This window comes from Sinohyriopsis cumingii, chromosome 12, assembly GCF_028554795.1.
Source record: "Sinohyriopsis cumingii isolate HCF-2022 chromosome 12, ASM2855479v2, whole genome shotgun sequence".
Lineage (NCBI taxonomy): Eukaryota > Metazoa > Mollusca > Bivalvia > Unionida > Unionidae > Sinohyriopsis > Sinohyriopsis cumingii.
The window spans coordinates 80,223,758-80,249,204 of NC_142972.1; the positions used below are offsets into that span (position 1 = coordinate 80,223,758).

The 25,447-nt window shown below is 37.0% G+C and overlaps 1 protein-coding gene across 1 annotated transcript in view; it reads right to left on the reverse strand.

Annotated features, from left to right (window-relative positions):
- LOC149786819 (uncharacterized) overlaps window positions 1-25,447 on the reverse strand; it is a 184,647-nt gene that overhangs the window by 63,615 nt on the left and 95,585 nt on the right. The window contains exons 15-16 of the mRNA XM_089977328.1: window positions 16,073-24,248; window positions 7,465-7,504 (exon numbers count right to left, since the gene is read on the reverse strand). Of these exons, the coding sequence (XP_089833454.1) occupies window positions 7,465-7,504; window positions 16,073-24,248 (8,216 nt within the window). The remainder of the gene's footprint in view (window positions 1-7,464; window positions 7,505-16,072; window positions 24,249-25,447) is intronic.

Genomic DNA, 25,447 nt, shown 5'->3' on the forward strand with positions numbered 1-25,447 from the left:
ACCAACTATATGTACCAAGATTCAAGCACTCTTCAAGACTGTGCCCCCCCCCCATCATCCTGATTGATATTTATGAAAGAGGAAGACTTCAATAACCAACTACCATTTTTTTGCAAAACCATGAAAAATGATGTCCTTGAAAATAAATGGATTCACATTAGCTGAAAAATGTAAATCCATAAATCAACAGAAAGGGTAAAAACATAAATGTACATTACAGTCAAACCTGTCATTAGCAAGTAACACATAGGATGATAAACTGGTTTTGGTATACAGGTGACCCCTGTGTGGACGTTCACCTTATAAACTAGGTTTCTGAATGAATACTGTTACAGGATACATTATTAGCATCATCATTATTATATGTTCTCTCCCAAACATGGGTTCCACACAAATTTAATCAATCCTATACATTAAATCATCACACACTCTTAAATAAATCACTGATTTAAATATGTTTTGTGCACCATAAGAGAACACCATTTACACTATCATTATTTGGATAGGAAACACCTGACTACTGACTGCATAAAGCAAGTGACACTCATATAGGACATTTCCAAGGAAGAAAAAAAAGAATGGCCATTAAGACCAAGTGATTCCTATATAAAGATGACTGTTCTGATGGGTTAAATGTAATAGAAAACCTTAACTCCACAACTGATAACCAAAATGCCACACAAACAGTTGTTGTTTTTGTGGGATTTAATGCCATTTATCAGCACATGATAGGCTATGCATGGCAGCCAGTATTAATGGTGGAGGAAGAACCCAGGAAAACCCTGGGAAGAACTACCGACCCACGAGAAGCTACTGGCAAGCTTTCTCACATACCCACATTGGCCGAATCCTGGAATCGAACCCACACAGACAGGTGAGATGGCAGTGATCCGTAACGAAGAGTGCTTTAGACCACTCTGCCACTCGGGCCCCCCCACACACACACACAAACAGAAAAACAGAAATCTACAGTAGTGAGAACCCAAAACAAAACAGTAGTGAAAAACCACAAGTCCACAGTGGTAGAAAATCTTAAATCCACAATGGGTAACCAGAAATCTACACAAATGTAAAACCACAGTACATGTAGTGGAAAACCATAAATCCAGAACAAATAAAAACCCTAAATCAACAATGGAGAACCAAAAACTTCACAGTAGTGATACACCATAAATTCATAGTAGTTGAAAACCATAAATCCACCAGAGTTCAATCTAATGGTATGATAGTCAAAAAACAAAAATCCACCAAAGTTCAATCTAATAGTATGATAGTCAAAAAACATAAATCCACCAGAGTTCAATCTAATGGTATGATAGTCAAAAACCACAAATCCACCAGAGTTCAATCTAATGGTTTGATATTCAAAAAACATAAATCCACCAGAGTTCAATCTAATGGTTTGATAGTCAAAAACCATAAATCTACCAAAGAGTTCAATCTAATGGCATGATAGTCAAAAACCACAAATCCACAGCATAGTTCAATCTAATGGTATGGAATGAACATCCTCTGTAGTTTCAATCCAAGATTATACATATAGTATATACTGGTCATACCACCAACATTCATCAACAGACAAAATCTGAATTAAAAAGCAGGTGCTATAAGGGACTATGTACTTACTGATCCCAAGAACTAGGACAGATAGGTAGATATACTGATTGATAGATATATTCTATACTAGAATTTCTGAACAAAAATTGTAAATAAAATTCAGGATGTAATAATTCATCACAAAAAAAAAAGCATCATGTACATCACTTGTCAAAAGCACGTGGTCTCGTTAAATTGGATGAAATGTAAATTATCTCATACAAATATCAATTTAGCACTGAAATGGGCTGCTATGCACATGCTGAAAGTATCTTCTTGTCTCTTCACAATTCATGCTGGTTAAAACCATGACCCAGTCATCACTGAATATAAGAATCAATTACTATCTTACTGTTTCACCAGGAATTAGGTTTGTGTTTTGCAAAGCATGTGCCTCACTGTTGACCAAAAGCCTAGATTAATAAAATGTTCCAAGACTTTCCAAAGACTGACATATTGGCCTGAAAATCTAATCATGTCATCTCTGTATCCATACAAACATGCTTACCAAATTCTGTTTGTCCATACAGTAAGTAGTTTTGGCCTAATTGTGCAAACTAGGTTTGTCCATGAGAATCAAATTCCAAATAAGGCTGCAAATTTACCCCAAAAAATTAAACATGTCTCTGATTAAAAAAATAACTGAAACAATGACATTTCATCTAATCGATTAGAATGTCAACCCTTCACTGAATCTTCATTTTGTCTACCTTATATGTATTTAACTTAATCATGACATAGCTGCATCAGGCTGTAATCCAAGGATTATGGGTTTGATACCAGCCTGGGTCAGATGCCTCAATGTGTCTTCAGGAAAGGCACTTAACCCATTTTTTCAGTATGAAACAACCAATTTGTTAAAAAATTTCAAATCTGCTGTGATTGCCTGAAAATTAATCATATCAACAGCATTTAAATGCAATAAATCTATAGAGATTTTGTCAAAATAGCCACAATTTTGTCATGAGTCGCTCCAAGCAACTAAAACTGTACTGGCTGAAAAGAATTTCCAGAATTCCAATGCAAGACCATTTCTTCTTTTTCTCTTCCAAGTATTTAAAACATATCTGGAATTCTTGAGAATCTCCAAGATATCAAATCTGGTAACAGAAATATTTTCTCATGTTTGAGTTAACATGTTCACAAGATACTGTATCTGCATGTGCAGTTCGAACAATGGTTTTAGCCTCTGACTGAACATGATGCCAAAGCAAGATGGTCACTAATCTACTTATCTCTGACAATGGCAAGGTAAAACAACATCCCATGTTCACTTAGATTTATAAGCAATATATTTTGGGAAAAAAAGTCCCTCACAGGCACTGATTTTCTACTAGGCAAAAAGAATATCCAGAAATCCAAGACGAGGCCATTCATTTTTTTAAAACTGCCAAGCATTGAAACCATCTCTGATCTTCTTTATTCGTTTAAGTTAACAAACAATATACCTGTAAGAGCAGTACAAAAATCTATATCATTGTCTTTGACCTTTCAATTGACATCATGGGCAGATCAGTGAACTTGTTTCAGACACTGTCACGATAAAACCACATGCTAAGTTCCCTTAAATCTACAAATAATATAATTTGAAAAAAAGAGTTCCTGAAAAAGGTAGATGCTCTAATGGCCAAAAAGAATTTCCAAAAATCCAAGATAACAGCATTTCTTCTTTTCAGCTGCCATGTGCTGAAACCATCTTTGATATTTTTGAGAAACTCCAACATAATGATTTAGGTAACAAAAATATGTTTTCTTATGTTGGAGTTAATATATTCACAAAATACCTGCAAATGCATTGCAAAACTCTTAAACATGAAAAATGAAATTATTATTAGTTGTATTATTTAAGATATTCTTCAAATATATCATAAAAATAGACTAAATGAGAAGAAAAAAATCAACTCATATCTGTGTTATCGCATTCACAAACCACTATAGCTAGAAACACAAGACAAGAGTACTGACCTTAACATCAGTTTCAAAGTAATGGCTATCAACATTGGAATTCAGCTCAATATAGTCTCATCAAAATTTATTTGTAAATATACACAAAACACTGTACATAAGCTCAGTGAAGTACAAAAATGCAAAAGATGACCACTGACTTGACCAGAAGGTCAATTAGATCTGGTTTTATAAAAACCTTCACTAAAGTGTAGATATGTTGGTGGTCAGGTGTGCACCATTTTCATTCAGAACCTCTTAAATACTTCAAGAAGTGTTTTAATGACAACCCATGTCAACATCATGATGGCTATGGTGCTATGCTGGGGTTAGAAGATCCCTTTGTAAAAACAAATGTAAACATGAATGTCTGTTCAGAATAGTGTGATCTGGATTTAAATGTAGCTTTAAAAAAATTCAGTCACATTGGTACTATGAGAGGTCCAGAGTGGCCAAGTGGTCTAAAGCACTCACCATTACTGATAACTGCCATCTCACCTCTGTCTGCATGGGTTTGGTCAATGTGCGAATGTGAGAAAGCTTGCCAATAGCTTCTCATAGGTCGGTGGTTCTTTCTGTGGTTTTCCCCGGATTCTTCCTCTACCATTTATAGTGGCTGCCATGTATAGCCTATCTTGTGCTGAAAAATGTCATTAAACCCTACAAAAGCAACAACAACAATGTCTGAAGTGTGGCAGTTTATAGTGATGTAGCATGATGTCCCACTCAGTCATATTATCTTGACACCAGGTAGACCTGTCCTAACACTAACCTCTTAATGCTGAGTACCAAGCAAGGGAGCAGCTAGTACCATTATTGTAAGTCTTTGGTATTACTTAGCCAATTTTTCAAACCCACGGCCACCCACATCCAAGGTGGACATGCTAAACACAAGTCCACTGGAGTGGCATGTTCAGAAGAAATAACCATGTAAAGATTTCAGGATGCATATCAGGGAAGCTATTTTGGAGGTTGAACCAGCATCATTTTCATACAAAAACAAATATGTACCTCAAAAAATTCTTCAACAAAACAATGACAGTAAAGACACCTGATCTGGTGAAGCTTTTAGGAGATTTTTCAAATTCTAGGAGGTCACACTGTCATCATTTTCATTTAGGCCATACTATATATAGTGAGAAATGTTTTAGTGCAAACCACATGTCAATATGACTATCCCTTAAACAGGAATACTGACTGCATAATGTATAGTTGACCATAATGGTCATCATGTTAGAGGTCTGATCTGCACCAGGAACCTCAACAGTTCAGTTAGTACAGTATAGAACTGATAATCAAAGAGTCGTTGTTTTGATGCCCATGATGACTATCACAGGTTGGCTGTCACAGTATGTGCTTCAGTAAAGGCACTTTGCTACCATTTCATTTGCATGATATATGCAATATTGTGTTAAAAGTGCTACTTAAAACCAACCTGCCAAAAGATAGATCAGCAGAGTTTTATTTAAGAACAACCAGGTATCATAAGAAGTCTTTTATTAAAGAACCCATGACACTACACCTATCCATTCTGGAGAAATAGCTATAAAAAAAAGTCAAAATGAAACCTGAGGTGTGTCATTCTCATTTAGGACCAACTAGATATCAGAATTCTTGTAGTGAAAACACCATGTCGATATGACCATCCATTCAGAAGTTGCCAAAATGACAATGGCCGCTATGGCAGTCATACTGGATGTCAAATCATCATTTTCTTTTACGTCCAACAAGATATCATAAGAAATCTTTCTGCAAAAAACCTGTATCGCTATGACAATCCATTTACGAGTAGCTGAGATCAAACTATATTCATGAAAGCCATACTGGATATGAGGGAACCATCTGTCATTTAGGACCAACTTGGAATTGAGACGAATATGTGTGTCAAATTTCTGCGCAATGCTCCAAGTAATTAAGATACAGTAGTGATAATTTATGCAAATAAATAACTGACACTGTAAAAGAAGGCCATTGCATAAACTCTTCTGTCTATGACCAGTAGAGCTCAACAACTGAAAAATTGCTGTAATGGCCTAAAAGTTGAAAAAGGCCATCAACATATGCATACAAATATGCAGGCCAACTTTAATTTGTCTTAGTGTGTGTGTGTGTTTTGGATTTTTAATGTAGCTTTAATTATTTTTCAGTCATATCGCTAAGATGTCTGGAGTGTTATAGGTTATAGCGATATCTAGCACTGGGGCATCATGCTGTAGACATACAGCATCATGTCCCACCCAGTAACATTAACCTAACATCAGGCTGATCAGTCCTAACAGTAACCTTTTAGTACTGAGTGCCAAGAGAGGCAGCTGCAAGTACCAGTTTTATCATTCCAATATGACTCAGCCAGGGTTCAAACCCATGACCTCCAGCATCCAAGGCAGATGCTTTAACCACTGGGCTACCAGAGTGGTCTAATTTGTCTTACAGAAGTTCATTTTGTGTAATCCTGCTAACACGATGTCCAAATCATGAAGCCCTAAATGTAAGCAGTGTGTATATTAAAAATTGCAAACACCCATAGTATTGCACAGTCCGACTAAAAGGCTGATGGCATAAATTATTGCCTAGCAACATCTATTGGAATTGTGATAATGGCAATTACTGCAGAAAATGACATTGTGACATGCACAAGAAACAAAACATAAACTCTGTTCATAAAAATATCATGGTTTCCTAATTATCATCAATATTCTGCATAACAACAGTGTGTGTTCTGTAATCAGTAAAACTTTGTAATTATTTGTAATTGTAGCTATAAACAGAAACCTGTTTAATCCATCCCTCAAGTATTATGGCCTTCTCTCAATACTGGCTAAAATAATTTAATTGGTTTGTTTTTATCACATAACTGTTCACCTTTATTAGCATCATGATGTCATTATCCTACAAATCTGTTGCATGATGCCATAACACTTAGCTAAATCACAGATCAATATCGCCGAGTAATGCTTTTTGTTGTTGTTGTTGTTGTAAGGTTTAATGCCATTTTTCAGCACAAGATAGTCTATACATAGTGGTCAATATAACTGGTGGAGGAAGAACCCTGACTCATGAGAAGCTACTGGCATGCTTTCTCACATACCCATGTTTGCCGAGCCCGAGACTCGAACCCACGCAGACAGAGGTGAGATGGCAATGATCCATAAAGGTAAGCGCTTTAGACCACTCAGCCATTCGGGGCCCCCTGAGTAATGCAACTCGCATTCATCTGATATGAGATTTATAAGACTGAATAAACAATATACCACTCACTATTAGCAGCTCAAGGCATATAATGTTATTAAACTCATTTCATACATTTCACATCAAATGAACACTTGAACAAGCTTCTATTTATGGAATGAATTTGAAATCGAGTATCACATTCCAACCTTGCCTAAATTAAAAGCTCCCCATACAGTCAAATTACACAAATTCTAATGTATAATGATAAAAAAAAATCTATGCAAAATATGACGCTTATCTGGCTTATCTGTTAGCCTCTTTGACCTCTGACCTTTTGCTGACATAACAGCCAGAAATTTGCACTAATAACTTTTGATCTTTTGCCTTTTTGATTGCTTGAAATCACGAATGGAAAACTAATGCCAGAATGATTTCAATTCACTGGAGTTATAAGGTGATACAACTGTCTAAAACAAAATTAAAATTAATTCAAGTCTAATGTGAAATACCTGTAATGCAACAGATGATGCATGAAGGATTATGAGAATCAGGACTCATTTTTATACTACACTCACTGACAGCAAAGCAAACAGAACAAATCCAAATTAGGCTATAGTTCTGACCGATACAAAAACACAAACAAATGTAGAAGAATGAGAGTAAGAACAAAAAACTGCAACTGCAGGGGTCAAGGTCAAAGCAGAGGTGAAAGTCAGATGTGATTCTATGCAAGCTACAGAGGTAACTGCTCACCATTTTTGACTGGACTCTCAACAATCGCCCACCAAGCTCCCTACAACGATACAAACAAGGACATGCAATGACACAATCTACATTCAAAACAAAACTCAAAATAAATAAAAATGCTGTTAGTAAATTAAAAAAAGAAATACATTTAATAAAAATTATTTGAAAACAAAACTGAATGATGAAAACAAATTTTTAAAAACCCAATTTCATTAAAGTATAAGGCAGAGTCCTAATCATCAACATGACCCTCAAAGATTGACACATTCATCTAAAAATAATTATACTCTTGCAAAATATCAGATAATCTTTGAGAATTTAAGTTTCATTTCAAATAAATTATGTCCACCACTGATATTGTTTTTGTGTGAGAAATAAATTAATTGGCAAGGTTATTTAAGCTCAACAAGTTCTATGCTACACATACCAATAATGATAGTGGGGACCTGGAGCTGAGTCAAATGCATAGACAATTTAAAACGTCATATCTTTATGTCCTGGCACTTGAAACTTCCTTAAGGTTATTTCTGCACCAATTATTTTCAATCACTTTAAATGAAACATGGGCAGAAATATGTGTGAATTTTATTTGAAAAATCCCACAGAAAATCAAATAAAACTTACATGGTTGAAAAAATGTTGGGTTCTAGCCATGCTGCATTTTAATTGTTCTAATATCATTTTTCAACATGTTAGCAAATTTCTTTTGATTAAAATCATTACTAAAATACTTTAAAGCCAGCTTTAAGTGCTGTATTTTGACCAATGCTCTAAAATGACTGTATTTTGACCAATGCTCTAAAATGACTATGTATTTTGACCAATGCTCTAAAAGGCTATGTATTTTGAGCAATGCTCAAAGATATTTCAATCTGACATTTGCTGCAAAATGTCTATGCATTAGACTTGTGCTCCAAATGACTATGCATTAGGCTTGTGCTCCAAATGTCTATGTATTAGACTTGTGCTTCAAATATATATACATTAGACTTGTGCTCCAAATGTCTATGTATTAGACTTGTGCTTCAAATATATATGCATTAGACTTGTGCTCCAAATGACTATGTATCAGACTTGTGCTCCAACTAACTATGTACAAGACGTGTGCAAATGACTATATACTATGACCTATGCTAAAAAATTACTACATATTTGACACATGTTTCAAAATTTCTATGTATCTGACATGTGTTCTACAATTAACCTAGTGCTGGGAATTGGTTGAAATTTCCTGATCAATCATCGATTACAACTCATCCATGATTTATTATTAATTAATCAAATTTGGCTGCTGTATAATAGAAACGATAAAAGTAGCACATCAATTTTAGCTAGGGTCTAACTTGTATATAAACAAAGTTTTTATAATTATTTAGGATTGTTGTCTGTTATATTTCTTTAAATAAAAATCAATTAAAAAAACGTGTTCATTTGTTAATAACAAACAGGTTAAAGAAGAATCAAATTATCAAAATTGCATTCATCTGTTTATAACAAGAACAGGTTAATAAAAAACAAATCAAAATGATGTTTATTTGTTTATAACAAGAAAAAAAGAACAGATGAACGGGTAAAATCATTTATCATGTAAATGATGTAATGACTAGATAATAGATACACGACAAGGACCACTTAATCATGACTATAATTAGATGAACTTAATTACCATTAACAATAATTGTTTATAACTAGAAATTCTGTATATTTCCAACTTTGAACTTAAGAGTCTTCATCGTGTTGACTAAGGTAATGCATGTAGGTACAACAGAGTCATTCAATCAACATTCAGTGCAAGACTGTATGACTTCATATTCTTAAGGAGAAAAACCATCATATCCACATTTTCTGGTTTGAAATGACACACTTTTTATTTATAAGATTGCATGCTAGACTGAAAAAAATCCTCTTGAATGAAACACCAGATGCTGGCACCATAATGAACTTATGTAATTTATCTGAATCCCATCTAAATCCATAAATGAATATCAAACACGTCAAAACCTCCCCTTTGCTCTAATTTGTATGTTTTATTTGGACATTGTTTACATAACGTTTTTATAAAAATTTAAACATCGTGCAATGTAATATACCCTTTAGGCCTATGTTATAATACAAAACAATAATTTTTCATCAATATGTCATTTAAAAAAATAATGACAAGATTCGCCATGAAAAGATGGTAAATTGAAAACAAAAATGCTTTTGTTTGAGAGTCTGTACATGTCTTTTACTAACCAATAAACCAAAGCAGCCCCACACTTTCTATCATTTTTTCCAGGAAATCAAAAAAGTCTGCTGTCCCTATTTCTTGAATTTTTAAAGCTGTGGTCACTTATAAAACTGTATTATTAAACTGACATATTTGGGAGTTATTCCAATCTGTAGCAATATGTATCTGACATTTGCTTTAAAGTTATTATATATTTAACCTATGCTGTAAAATGACTTTTTGAGCAATGCGCTAAAATGACTGTATTTGACCTATGCTCTTAAGTCCTCACCATTGGTAACATAGCAGGGGACTTGCAGAGCCAAGGTACATTCACTAATCTTCATTACCCTGGGCTCAAATAAGTTTCAGATTAACCATATGATTGATATTGTCCTAGTAGCTTCGTGCAGGCACAACATGGCAGCAATGATATTTTGCATGAAATATCCAAACTGGCACAATTTGTTTGGTGTTTTTTTAATAGAAAAACTCGCATAACATTTTTATACATCAAGTAAAAGATTCCAAATTTGAACTGCACATCAGAATCATCTGTACAAATCTGAAATTCCCCATGCCATGATGCTCTCTGTCAAAACTCTATAAAATAATTTAAATTGTTTTTAACTCATTAACCCTGGTGGCACTTTTGTGTGTCAGGAGGTAGTACCCTACTTCTGAGCTCTGAAGCATCAAGGTCATTTAAGATACAGCAAAAATGGACAGCATTACAGAAACGTAGACAAAGTTCTACAAGGAAACCAAATAATCTGGACTTTCTACTCGCATTACAAAATACAGAAGAAAAAATGTATTCTTTTGGGACCAGACATTTTACACACAAAATTTGCCCATCATTGGAATTGGATTTTGTGTCTGGATTTTGGACTTTTTGGCCTCAGTTTTACGGCAGACCGGTCTGAACTGCACATGGACAGGCAAACCTTTGCAAAAAGTAGAATAAGTTGGGGATTTCAAGATTTCAAGTAAAAAGTGGTCAGGATATAAAAATGATGGGTCCAATAAGCAAAAATTTAAAAAAAGGGTCAAACTTTTACCCTTCTGCACATGCGCAAGCGAAATAACCAATGAAAAACCTAACATAACTAGGCATCAGGCGAACGGAGATCACTTGAACACAGATTTTATTGGATGTATTTAAAAGCAGCTGCCAAAATGGGTTTCCTACTTGTATTTCAAGCAAAAATGACAAAAATCTCCAGGGTTAATGAGTCAAGTTATTGATAGGTTGTTCCTATTTTTGTAATTGTGCTCATATGTTTAAGGTGGATCAGCATCATCTGTATAGAAATGAAAGGTCTTAATGACAAAATGCTTGTAGTCACATCTGATCCAGTTCTGCCAAGCACTTTTTGAAAAACAAGTCATTTAAAGATTTTTCTACTGTAAGTAAAAGGTACGATATTTGATGGTGGCTTGGCATAATTTGAACCAGTATGGAAGCCCTCTATGCCATGATTCTTTTGGTCAAACATGGTCAAATTCTGCCATGAAGAAGAAATAATTTTAAAGTTGTTCTCTTTTAGTAATGAGGGCCATTTAACAGCAGCTTAGCAACATCTGCATAAATTTTAAAGAACACTGATGCTAAATGCTCCTTATAAATGTTGGAACTAACTGGTCAAGCACTTTTTGAAAAGATGATGGACAATGGGTTACATTGTCAGCTTACTATGCCTTATGTCCTGGTTATCGAAAAATGTTCAAAATAACAGCCTTTTCTTGGCAAGTGTGATCTGCCCTCCATTGAAACAAAACAGTCATTATTCTGTACAAATTTCTGCAGTGTATCCTTAATCCCCAATAATTCACCTGACAGTAACGTAACTCACAAAATGTTCACAGGCATTCAAATGTTTGCCAATTACACAAGTCAAATAAAATATGTAAAACTTCACAAACAACAACAGCTGCATAGTAATAGGGCATGAATATTCAAAAGGGAGCCAAAGTTGTTCAATTGGTCAAGTATCCAACTTAAAATCCAAGGGTCACTGGGTCAGTACCTGTACCGGCCAGCATGGGTCGGCTGTCTCAGTCTGCCTTTGGGAGAGGCACTTTGCCCATTTTCCTAATTGGTATGACATAACCAATAATGTTGTTGTTGTTGTTGTCCAACTACAAGTTGCTGCTGTTGTTGTGGGGTTTAACGCCATTTTTCAGCACACGATAGGCTATGCATGGCGGCCAGTATTATTGGTGGAGTTAGAACCCAGGAAGAACCACTGACCCACGAGAAGCTACTAGCAAACTTTCTTACATACCCACATTGGCCAAATCCTAGACTCTAACCCACGCAGACAGAGGTGAGATGGCAGTGATCCATAACGGAGAGCGCTTTAGACCACTCGGCCACACGGGGCCCCCCAACTACAAGTAGCACAGACCCTGATCTGCTATCACAAAATGCAATGACAGATTAGAGTCTATGCTTTTTGTTCTACTAATTACTCTAAACAATCTGCACAGACCTAAATCATCCAGCGTATTATGCACCATCAAATCTAGGTTTGTGCAGTTTGCAGTTGGGCTCGTCTTAGAGGCATGTATAAATTGTAATTATCTCTTTTCTGCATCAGTAAACCTATGCATTTTCCACTTGAGGCTGAAAAAAGAGGGATGAAGCTGGTCACTCAACTGGGCATCAAAAAAGCAACTAGAACTGAAAGCAGAACAAAAAGCACCACAATGTATCCCTTTTTTCAGTGTTAAAATATGAAAATGAAAATTCATATTCTCTGTCTTTAGCTCATGTCCTAATGTTTTCTTAGTTTTTAAAACTATTGCCAGTAAAAACCATAACCTAACTCGGCTGCATTTCTATATTACACTTATCTGGCCATCATGATCCTGGAGTTTTCAAATGACAATGAATGTTTAAACTTTGCTGCCAAAAGAAAGTTCCAAAGACATGAAAAATCTCCATAAATACATCCAGTTTCTTAAAATTTATAAAAGGATTCTAAGACCACACATTTCTTAACAACATGCATGATATACACTTATTGACATTAATATCATTAGTGTCCATACCTTAAACTGCTGAGAGTCAGTGCTGTGGAGCTCTGATATCGCAGCATGAACAAAGGCCAAATTTTCAAGAATATCTCACATACTGGGCAGCCAATATTGGTACTGTTGCATAGTTTTAGAATCTGTTTACTCTATCGAGTCAAAACTTGCTGTGATATCCTTTCCTAATAAAATAAATCCAGGTACAATCATTGGTTTATATTTTCAAACTGGCAATTGCCATTTGGAAGAATGACAGTAGCTAGAGTTGGCTGAGCTAGGTGTGCATTTTCTTTAATGAAATGAATGTGTCCAATCACATTAGCCAAAATGTTCATTTTCTTAATGAAACCAAATATGGTTTCTCTCAGCTAACATTGCCCTTCAACAAGACTGAAATGCAACAGCGACACAATACAGGAGCAAACCAGGTAATTTCTATATTTAAAAAGAAATAAAACATTGCATTGTTCATGAAAATATGTACCTGATCCATATTTTTGCTCAACTATTCATACAAAGATTAAAATATTATGCATGAAATTTTAAATTTTTGATGGATTTACAAAATCGTGTCTCAGATGCATCCCTGTACATCATAGTCTTAATCTAAACAAGATTTCAAAACAATAGCACAGACCCAGATCTACTGATCTGCTCCTTCAGTAATTTGTCAGGAACTTTCTTTTTTTTTTCATGATTCAATGTCATCTCAGTACCAAAATTTAATTAGAAAATACACACTTGTGAAAGAAAAATTGGATATTTAACAAAAACAAGGTAACTGTGTAAACTTTTACCATTATGAGGAATAAAAGTAAATTTCATGTTGATCACTCTGTGTGTGTGTGTGTGAATTTGTATAGTCAGTTATTACTGATAGCCATACTAAGTTTATGACTAGACGGTGTAATGTTTATGAAAAATTGTCTTCAGCTGATAATCTCTCACTTGCTGCTTCAAATTCATAGCAGAAATTCATTATCAGTCAGATGAGGATTACTGCAATGTCAGCCATTTGTGACATGTCTTTAACACATAGTTGCTACACCTTACACATAGTCTGCACAGTTTATTATTTTTGATATGACAATATGTTAAAATATTGTATACGAGTCTGATTGGTCTAAGTAAGCACATGAAATTCTTGTGCAGCATTCTCTTTACTGACTGGCTGCAACAGGGATTTGGCTTACCCTGCCTTCTGGAACCTTTTCTTTAACTACTGTACTGGTATTAATATCAACATTTTGGTAGCCAGTCTTTTAATCAATAGCCTGAACAGCATTAGAAAAAAGCCATGTCTGTTGGAATATGACCAACGTACCCCACAAGGGCTCATTAAAAATAAAACTAAGGACATCAGTCAGCAAATAGAGGGCTGGGGGAGATGGGCCAATAACACTGACACCACACTATGAAAAGCATAGTTTAAATGTCAACTTGAAGAAGCAAATAAACTCACTTCTGTTTCGAGAAAAATGTGGATATGTGCCAGTCTCCCAACAGAAAGTTATCCAACCACAGCATTTTTACACAGTAAAATAGCTCCAGTCAGTTAATGTTTCTTATTATGTGATGCAATTCTGGCTCTAAATAAAAAAAGTCAAATAATTTTACAGTAAATCTGATATTTCTGCATCCAGAATCACCTTCACATGATAATCTAACAAATGGAATGCTCAGTCATGAAAATGACAAACTTTAGGTAGAAACAATCCAAACATTCCCATCAAAACCGATGTATTTGGCTCATCTGTCTTAACCAGTCTCTACTAAATGTGACATCACACAGACATTTCCAGCATAGATCCAGTGTTGAAAAATGATATGTGACAAATGTTCTGTTGATCTGGAAGGACATTTTTTTATAAATCTATTTTAAAATTTTACTGGTTATAGAACTGCAAATTATTAATTCATCTAGCATGTGGGGTTATGTTTCTTTTACATACAACAAATGAAAGGTGTAGCCTCTGAGCCAGTATAAAAGACATTATTTCTTCTGTCTCTCTAAACTATTACCCTTAAAAATAAAACCTATGTGATAAACAGAATCTCAAATGGGTAATGGTTTAATATTAAATTAATGAAACTCAGAAATTATGTCCAACTTTTTCTTGCCAAAGCCTGCAAAAGCTGGACATTATTCAACTTGTTTCATAAATTCAATATTAAATCATCACCCATTTGAGATTCTCTATATACCATCCAAAGTTTGTCAACTTCCGAGTTTTCTTTAGTGTATGCCAAGGAAAAGATTCTTTACCAAGAATGTAAAGCTAATCTAAAAATTTCATATAAATAGATTTCATGCAAATTGTACAATTTCTGTCATAATGATTATTCCTAATATGCCATTATTTTTTAAATTTGCCGATGATAATAACTATTTACATTGTACATTATAAATATTGGTTTTGTAATCATGCATTTTTAATTTGAATATTTATATTCTATCTTTCCACTTGAAACCTACATTGACCAATCCAAAAGAAGTAACACCTCCTGCCCTTCTTGGATGATCATATATCCATCTGGTTATATCACCAGACATTAATAAACCAACGAAAATATGAGATTTTTGTCACAATACAAGTGCGTGCATTTTTCTCTTTAGCTGTTTAGACAAGTCGAATTTAATGGGACTGAATATTTATCAATCTATGCAATGGTAAGTAAGGATACTAATCAATGGATAAAGTAAGAATGTGCAACTTACTAACAGATACAGCCAGACAGACAGATAGGTAGATTGGCAGCCAGATATATGGAGTGATAGAAAGAATTAAACTATGCCAGGCATTGCTCTTCTACGTTTAAGATCTGGGCACTAAGATCTAAAGATCAAAACAGGCAATGAAAACCTAATACAAGCAAACTCAATCAAACTCAAATAAAAAGGTGCAAGATAGATACTTACTAAAAAAATATAAAAAATAAAAATATCAAACTATAACCCATGCAAAAAAGGTTTTAATTAACTTTGCAGCAGAGAATGGCCCAATTATAAATGCTAAATTGTATGTTATTGGCCTACCAGTTTATTATGCTTTAAAATAAGAACTGGATATCAGTCTTCAAAAGTATTTTAATACTGAACAAACTTCTCTTAACATTTCAGATCCAACCCCAAAACTATCTATCCATCAATTGTCTTCCGATTATTGTGGCAGGAAAATTTTGCAAACATTTCCTAAATACAATTATTACTAAAATCAAAATTCCAGTTTAGTCAAATAAAACCCCTTTGTGCATTATAGTTGCAAAAGAAAAATTAAACATATCTGAAAAACTTTAAAAGAAAGGGTGAAGAAGTTCAATCCATGCCACTGCAAGCAAACAGGTCCCAAAGTTTTAAAATTTTACCTAGGTCTCTCCACAGCATCCTCAGGTCTACCATAGAAAGCCTCCTGAACAAAAGCAGAATTTAATCCTAGAGAAACAGCAGAAAGCCTGACACTCTCCATGCTTGGAGGTGGTTTTAATGGGGTTATGATGTCACAAGACTTAGCATTCAGTAGAGACCTGACAGTCTGCTGTCTACCTTTATTATCTTCATCACTTTTCTTTTCTCCTTCTCTATTACTGAAGGAGTCTGCCTCCTTTATTGGATTATCTGATGAGGAACCATCAGTCTTCTTAGAAACATCATTTGACCTATTTAAATTATTTGTGTTTCCTCTAATGCAAGAACCAGTCCCCACCGTTTTGTGTAAAGCAGATTGCTGACTGAGGTCAAGTGCTTCCTCCTGGACTGACATAACTTCCTTATCACTTGATCTCTTCTTTCCTGAAGTTGTATCTTCAAGCCCTGACTGTCTCGTTTCAAGACCACACAAGCTGTTGTCTACAGTGTCAAGAACATATGGCATAGCTTTTCTGTTATCAGCCGTATATGCTCTACTGTCAGTGTTAAAAACAATTTGAGCATTACTGAAGCTATGCTCTGGTGATCTATCCAGACTTAGTTCCATATTGATGTCTGGATAACTGACATGTTTACATGAAGTTAATGACTGGTTTTCCACCCCTGAAATCTCCATGTTAAAGTCAATATTGTAAGTATCTAAAGGCACTCTTTTCTTACTTTCTCCTTGGGAAATTAGCTGAGATTTATCCTGTCTCATGATGGCATCTGGTCCATTGTTTGCCATAGATTTTGGTGAAAATAAGTCCATTGTTTTTGAATAATAATTATAAGGTTTTCCAATGAATGAGTCATGCACGTTTCTCCCACTCACATCTGCTGCATACAACCTTTGCCCTGCTATCTTACAGTAATTATTTTCATGTATTCTATCTGTCACAGAAAGATGCTCAGTATGATGAAAGTTTGTCTTTGAAGTTTTCCCTGGATTAGAACTATCACATAACCTCTCACATGACCTGTCACATGTTCCTGTGTGACCTTTCTTGGAAAGGTCAAATGGTGCATACAGGTTATCAGTTGAGTTGGACAAATCACTTTCAGCATCACTGATGTCACTAAATTCATCGTTGTGGACAATATTGATGGAACCTGAAGAACTGCTAGCAGCAAGGGAGCATCCTGTTGAAAAATGTCTATCTCTATCAGATACAGGTCCAAATGAACAGGTCCTGACATCTTCCGCTTTTACTCTACCCAACTCTGACACAGAAGCTCCTGGAGACTTATGTGGCAGTAGGGTAGGTGGTCCAGATCTGTTATCACAGTCATGAATCTCTTCAATGGATGGAGGAGGCACTTTTAAAAGAGGGGTCATCTTTCTGTGATGGGCATCAGTATCACTGCAGCTATATGAACCTGACACTCGTGGGGACCTATTTTGGGTGAGATGTGGATGTGTGCTAATGTTAGTGCTGACAGTTGGAATGTGGCGTGGTGAAAAGCGTGGGATATTTGGAGGACCCAGATCTTGGAGTGTGATGGACTCTTCAACTTTCCCCTGCATCCCCTCACTCCCCTCTGAGCAGTAGTTTTGAATGTCCTTCAAAGTGAGTGATGTCAGCTTGACTACAGCAGTTTTTGGAGACCTACTAGGAGATTTGGACTGATCTTCTTTCCTAACTCCAACACCTGGGCCCACTACACCCACAGAATTACTGTTCCTTTTTTCTTGCTGTACTACATCAGTGCTGCTTTTTATAAGATCTGTATCACTGTCTGAACCAGATGCATTGGTAGAATCACTGGTCCCATGACCATGAGGAAAACTCAACTTTGAAATATAACTGGCCTTGTCACTGGTCAACAGCTGCTCATCTTTAGTTCTTGTGCCGAATGGGAACTGACCAATTCTACCAAGTTCATTCCTCTGTGCCTTTCTGATAAGTTCCTCTGGAGAGAGAGGCAGAGGAGGAGACTTACTTTCCTTGTCAGATGAAAGGGGTGAGAGGTAGGCCATTTTAAACATTGCATCATCATAATTTATTGTGTCATCAACATTACAATCTGAATACAATTCTTGCCTTGTTTTCTCAATGACATCTTGCCTATCAGATGCACTTTTGAGGTCTACAACAACCTCAGTATAAGATTCACCCGTTGTTAGTTTGGCTAAGGTCGCTTCATGCAGGACAGACAAACTACTCATTAGTTTCCCACCACCAGGTGGAGTATTTTTCTTTCGACGTGGCCTTCTACTTATAAAAGCTCTACTCAACCTGGCATGCATGGAAGAATTTTTCTTCCTCCTTTTATTTGAATCTTTGCTTTCTTCATCTGCAGCAACACTTTTTCTTTGTTGTATAGAATGTTTGCTGAATTTTCTGGGAAACGTGTATTTAAGATCAATTACCCCAAATTCTGAATCATACTCAACACTTTTACCATCTGAAATTTTCTCAATTGCATTATTGATACATGTGATTACATCAGTGGAATTTTGAAACTCACCGTTTTTTCCTAAAGGATTATTTCCACCAGGAGCTGATTCTTCTTCTAAATAAGAGGCAACTGGCTTCATGTCAGGAATGATGTCAGAGGAATTTGTCTTTTCTTCTTTAAGCTTGGTCTTGTCTTTATGAGAATTTCTTAAGGACAGTTTATTTACCCTTTCAGCATTACTATTCTTTGAAAGACCAAATTCAGATCCTAGAGATAATGAGGCTGCAAGGAATTTCTGAAATTCAGATGTAAATCCTGTACCAGACATTTGTAAATCTTTCTTTAATGAGGGACTTAATGAAGTGTCTCCAATGACTATCATACTATTAATTGTATTCTGCCTAGGAGGACTTAAATTCCTTCTGACAAGTACTGAATTTTGTTCCAGACTTGTAAGGAACCCCTTAGCACTAACTGATTCATCCTCATCTACATCTATCTGCTCTAGGACAACTCTCATTTCCTTGTAACCTTTAAACCTTCCCGTCACTATATAGTCTATACCAGCTATTCCTTGTGGGGAGTCTTCACGCTTTTTCTCTTCCTTCTTGTTTATCCTTTGTTTTTTGGGGGATCCTCCATGCATTTCCTCTTCTTCTGATGCACTTAAGTTGGGTTCTGCATAGCTAACAGTTGACATCTTCCTTCTGGAACGGTAGGTCCTGGCCCCTGAATCAACACTATCTAAACTGCTTGACTTTGAAGACCTCTTTCTTGGTCTTCCACGCCTTTTCGGTTCACAAACATAAGAATTTATATTGTTATTTTTCTGAGACTCCAATTCTGTTTTCATTGCAAAACTGTCAGGAACACATTGTAAACCGTCTGTTTGAGAAAGGTAAAACAAATCGCGAAGACCTGTGAATGAACGTCCCCCACTATGATTATCAGCCTTTCCTGCCATTTTGCATTCCTCATTATTAGAAACTCCTGTCCTCTCCTGGATGAATTTCATATCATTAAAAGCTTCCTCGTTATGTATCCTTGCATCCTGCTGCTCTATCAGTGGAGACACACTTCCATTAAGTCCACATGTTCCCTCATTCACAAACTGTTCATATGAAGACATAAAATCTTTTTCATCAACCTTCTTAAGTGAAGTATCTACATGGGAAGATTCTTTAACATTCTTTTCCAATACCTGATCAGGAATTTCATTTATGGACTGACTTTGATCTGATATGGTTTTAGAATTATTTTTAGAACTTAGTAAATCCTGTTTTTCATTATTTGTTACTTCTACATTCTCAGTTGTGTCATCTGATGTTTCTTTGGTCTGAGCAGTTTCATACTGACAGTCCTCTTGATGACTAACACACGACTCTTTATTTAAACTGTCTAAAAATGGACTGACAGATTCAGTCTCTGCTTCACAACCTTCAGGACTGGAAATGTGTGCTTCGGTACTACAAGGATAATCATCGATCTTGCCTCCCTGCAGACTGCAATGTGAGGCATCTAATTTCTCATGGTTTGTGTCCACAGGACCTTCTATTTCTCCACTGTGCAGCATATCGGAATCCAGATCTGCAGCCTGATGAAGATTATGCTCAAAATATGATTTCTTCTCTACCAGGCCAACAGCATCATCCTGTTCTCCAATATCCCCAGAAATATCAATTCTACAAGAAACAATTTCTGCATGGCTTTCATTGACACTACCAACAGTAGCTTCATCATGATGTTTAGGTAAATCCTCTGAGATGTGTGTGTCAGGCGATGGTTCAAGCATCTTTGCTGCAGGCTCAATAGAATATGCTTCCTTATCTATATCATCAAACCTCCTTGCATGGCCATGAGGAGATATGTTCTTGTCTCTTTGTCGATGATCTGTTTCAGAAGACATTAATATTTTCTTCTCCTTCTCACAAACACTATTTTGATCATTAGCAAATTCTTTAAAATTCCTAGAATCTGAACTGTCTTCATGTGTCAAGTCCTTGCTCTTTTCATCAGAACACTTTTCTGAATCAACTTCCATCTGTATAATGGGCTTACAAACTTCCCCTGTCAAAATGAAGCCTTCTGAACTTATTTTATCGTTGGAATCCTTCTCATCCATAACTAAATCATAATTACTACTGGAGTCTACATTTTTTTCTCTCCATGTGTAATCGTTTGTGTCCATCACCTGATCTGGGGGCTTTTCCTCAAATGCTGGTTCAATGCCACTGACCTGGTCCTGATCCTTATCACTAAAGCTTGTTTCTTTTTCACTTACATGTGATGCCTTCATTACTAATCCTTGGTCTTTTTCACACCACAAGTCACTACAGAATATTTTGTTTGAATTTGTTATGAGACCAAGCTCATCCCTGTCTATTGACTTCAGTCTAGTCTCAAGGAATTCCTTATTATCTGTGGTTTCCAGTTCCACAAAGGTGCTATTGGACTCCAAAGGGGCTGCACTTTGTGCAGGGCTTCTACCAGCCACAGGTGTTCTTGATTTCAAAGGTGTCAATGTCCCATCTGATGCATCTGTAAGACTGACATCTTTTATAACAACATTAGAATCTTCTTCAAGTTCTGGGTCCAAAACTGGTGCTTGACGGTTCATGCGCTTGGCCATCTTCTTCCCTAAGAAAGGAAATTTTGAGGTTATAAGTTCAGCTTTTTTAGATTTTTCAGAATTCTGTTTGGGTGGCCTTCCCCTCCTAGGTTTTGGAATATTACTATCTGGTTCTCCATTGCTGTTACTTCCCCGTTTTGTCTTATAACCTGAATTCTTCACATTAAAAGTACTAAACTGAGGTTCAAAGGATTCATTTAACCAGAGATCTGAGTGAGGCAGTGACATGTTACCAAAGGATGGCAAATGTTCTGAATGAAATGAAGAGCTATGAGGATTCCTGTTTGACTCCTGATTGGATGCTGATGAATGAAAATTTCTATAGTGAATGTTCAAGTCTAAGCTGCAACCTGACTTTTCAACATATGGTACTGACCTATTTTTGCTACTGGAAATTGTTCTTAACTTCAAATCATTTTTAAATTTGAGAATCTCAGCCTCTGACAGTTTATAAACTCTGACAATTTCACTTCCTATTTTGAGCAAGCTGTATCTCCTGGCATCCTTGGGATGCATCCTGACTACTCTGATATCACTACTGCTGGAGGAATCCCCATTTTTCCAACTCTGAAGCTTCAAACGCTTGATTATAGGTGAAGGGACATGAAACTTAAATGTGTATGATAAGTTGGGAGATGTGATATCATGTAAGATTGAGAAAGACCTGGGTCGTGTTGTCAGCCCAAGTTTTTTTATGCGCCCCTTCTTTCCCTTCTCTGCAGGCAAGCTAAGTGACCTCTGCAGTGTAGGCTGAGACATAATGGATGTTGAGAGTGCTGCAGTTATGGCTGAGGTAGATTTAAAAGAGTTGCTGATGTCCATGTACTGAGGTTGTTCATTAAAGTTGTCTGAAATATGCCAGTTTTGAGATGAAGGTTGCTGACTTGACTCTAAACCATAGGAACTGTCCCAATGATCAACATCTGAAGTTTTTATATTAGTTGATGTAAAATTCACTCCATATCTTGAATCTCGACTAACACTTCCAACAAGAGACTGAAGACTTGTGAGACAAGAAAACCCACCATTCTCAGGTATGCTTGAACTAGACTGGCAATTGTCACCCAGTGATGCAGCAATTTTGGTTGATTGCATGGAAGCCTTATTCCTTCTGTCATTTGATAAACCGCAATCTGCCTCATAAACTGTTGGGCTCATCATCATCTCATACTGGTTCTTTGGATACTGCAGCTGTTGCCTGGGTGACGACTCTGGAAACAGGTCAATCTGACTATCATTCAGACCTAAATTACACAAGCCTGTGGGTCTATTTTTGCCCTGAGATTTTAAAGGTGTGTTGCTTACATTGTCCTCTTGTGCTGATTCAAACAGCAAAGAAGCAAGAGATGAAGATGAGGACTTGGACAAGCAAGAGCTGTTGGGAATTGGTCCAACAGCTTGTTGCTTCTCTGACAAACCAGGTGATGCACTGGATTGAGTCGAGCTGCAACTCAGGCTCCGCTGGGATGTTTCACTGCAGGCTGAAGCAGACATATCTTGTGAGGAGTCATCCATGACAAGTTTGTGTAAAGCAGTTGTGGGCTTCTCCTGCTGAGGACTGCAAAGGCCCTGAGATGATTGGTAGCTTCGCTGACTAGATGGGATCACCGAGCTGCTTAAGGTTCCTGGTGATTGACAGCTTTGAGAAAAGTGGCCCAACCGGCTGTTAACTTGCTGGATATGTGAAGAACTATCTTTGTGCATGTAGCCCTGACCCTGAGCAGCACACATGGAGCTTTGTCCACTTGAGAATCCATGTGACTGAGTGCTGTGTATATGTATAGGAGAATGTTGGGAAATGTCATTGCTGGTAGCTCCATAACTTTGACCTGGACTTTCACCACTGTCTTGAGTGTGCTGACCTGAGTGCATCCATCCCTGATTATAGCTGTGCTGTATTCCACTGAATGGAGGGCTTTCAGGATAAAAAGGGTTTGTTGAATTCCCATCAGGACTCAACATCTGCTCATGGGACATGTATCCAGAAGACACTGTATTTAGTCTACTGTACCCTGCAAACTGCTGCTGTTGCTGAGAAAATGCAGCTCCAGATTTCTGGTTACCAGGGTAGGCCTGGCTTGGATTTTGGCTTCCACTGTTCCCTTGACTGCCATACTGTCTCTGAAAATTAGAGGAAGTCATGCTCATTTGCATAGGAGGTGAGTGTATTTGGTTTCCCCAAGCCTGCGACTGTCCCCTCCAATGCTGAGAATTTCCACTGGCAGAAAAACCTACAGCACTTCCTATGGGTGTTAATTCTTGGGAATTTCTCTTTTGTGGAAAGGACATTACACTGCCATGCTGCATCCCCATATTCTGAAAGCTGCTTTGATGCTGCATTGCTACTCCAGGATTTCTCTGATGGTCTCCTTTGGAACTGTCTTGATGTAAAGCAGGTCCACTAAATGGCCCTCTGACCTGTTGCTGATAATCCTGAACAGAATGTCGCATATGCTGTTGCAAATGTATTATTCCTCTATTATTACTGTCAGTTGCTTGTCCTCCCATCTGGTGCTGAGAGTTACTGAACTGCTGCTGCCTTTGAGAAGAATTAGGTGCTTGCCGTTTGAAGTTCATGACTCCTCGAGAACTGCTGCTTGCCTGTTTCTCTGCTTGTGAAACAGACTCATTATACTGCTGTTGTCTACAGCCTGAATTAACGATCTGCTGCTGTGACACTGCGGTTGCTACTGCACTCTCTTGGATAGGTTTCCCACTTTGAAGCTGAGTATTACTATGCTGCTGTTGTCCATGGCAAACACGTATACTGTGTGACTGTATTCCAGCCTCAGGTGGAGATCCCATTATTTGGTGTCCCACTCCTGGTGAATAGCCATGTTGCTGTTGCTGATGCTGTTGCAGCATTCCTGGTGTCCAATCCTGGCCACTGAAGTTCTGGAAACCTCCATAGCTATGATATTCCTGGCCAGAATACATCTGATCTGAACAACCTTGGGCACTGCTATGACCACCCTGAATGTATGACTGATGTAGCTGATGCCGGTAGCCTAGATCCCCTGGTGGCCTAGAGTTCTGGGGAGGAACTGGAGAATAACTGACAGGACCTCCTATTCCAAGTCTCTTTTTGGACTTCTTTTTCTGACCTACAAAATGGGAGAAAAAAAACTATGAACCAAAAAATCTCTTTATGAAACATTAAATGATAAAACACTAAACAAGCTCATCCTGATGGACAAAAGGACAAACAAGGACCCTGGAAGGGAATGATGCTCTAATGGCCAAAAGAATTTCCAGAATTTCAAGATAAGAACGTTTCTTTTTTTAAGTGGTGATATTCTTCAGTAATAACAAGATTTTTAATTAGCTGCTCTGGTGGACATATTGTATCTCAGATTGGCATCATTTTCATTTAAGACCAACTCAACATCATAAGCGTTTGAGTGAAAACTAAACCGATCTGACTATCCATTCAAAAGCAGTAGCATTAAGATTTTCAAACTGTTGTGGCCATGTTGGATGTCTAAGTGGCAGAGTGATTACTTGAAGTGAGTCAAGCATGAAGGTGAAGAATCTCTCGGCTGCTGTGGAGAAGGCATCCCTTGTGCTGGAATAGCAGGAATTGCCTCTAAGGAAGTCTCCTAGATTCATCTGCCAACAAGTGTGTGTGTGTTGTGTGTGTGTGCGTGCATGTGATTTGGTTTCTTAACATAGTTTTAAACCTTTTTCAGTTATATCGCTATGATGTCTGCTGTTGGGCAGTTTATAGTGATGTCTAGCACTGAGGCATCATGTCCCACCCAGTCACATTATCCTGACACCAGGCCAACCAGTCCTAACACTAACCTCTTAACACTGAGCACATAGCAAGGCAGCTGTTAATACCATTTATATAAGTCTTTGGCATGACTTGACCAGGGGTCAAACCCACGACTTCCTGCATCCGAGGCACATGCTCTAACCACCCGAGTGGTCCAACAGGTCAAGCAGCTATTGAACCATGACTACTGGGGGATATGGAGTCCTCTAAGTAATTTAAATGTGGAAAGTGATCCTTTCTGAGGCTGCCCAATACAGGAGGTTCCAAACATCCATGCAAAAAGAAGGAGCATGTGTTACTCTTTGTAACCCAAGGTATACTATTGCAAATGGGTATGTCAAAGGAGACTATCACACAACGACCACGTAAATTGGTTGACACATCCCTGTAGGGTTAAAAATACTGCCCACAATTCCAATATGATTATGTGGAGGGTAGCCTCTCCCCATGTGAGCACACCAACCCAAATCAGACACATCAATGTACAGATAGGAGTAGGATTCAGGAAGGGGGAGTAGGAAAACT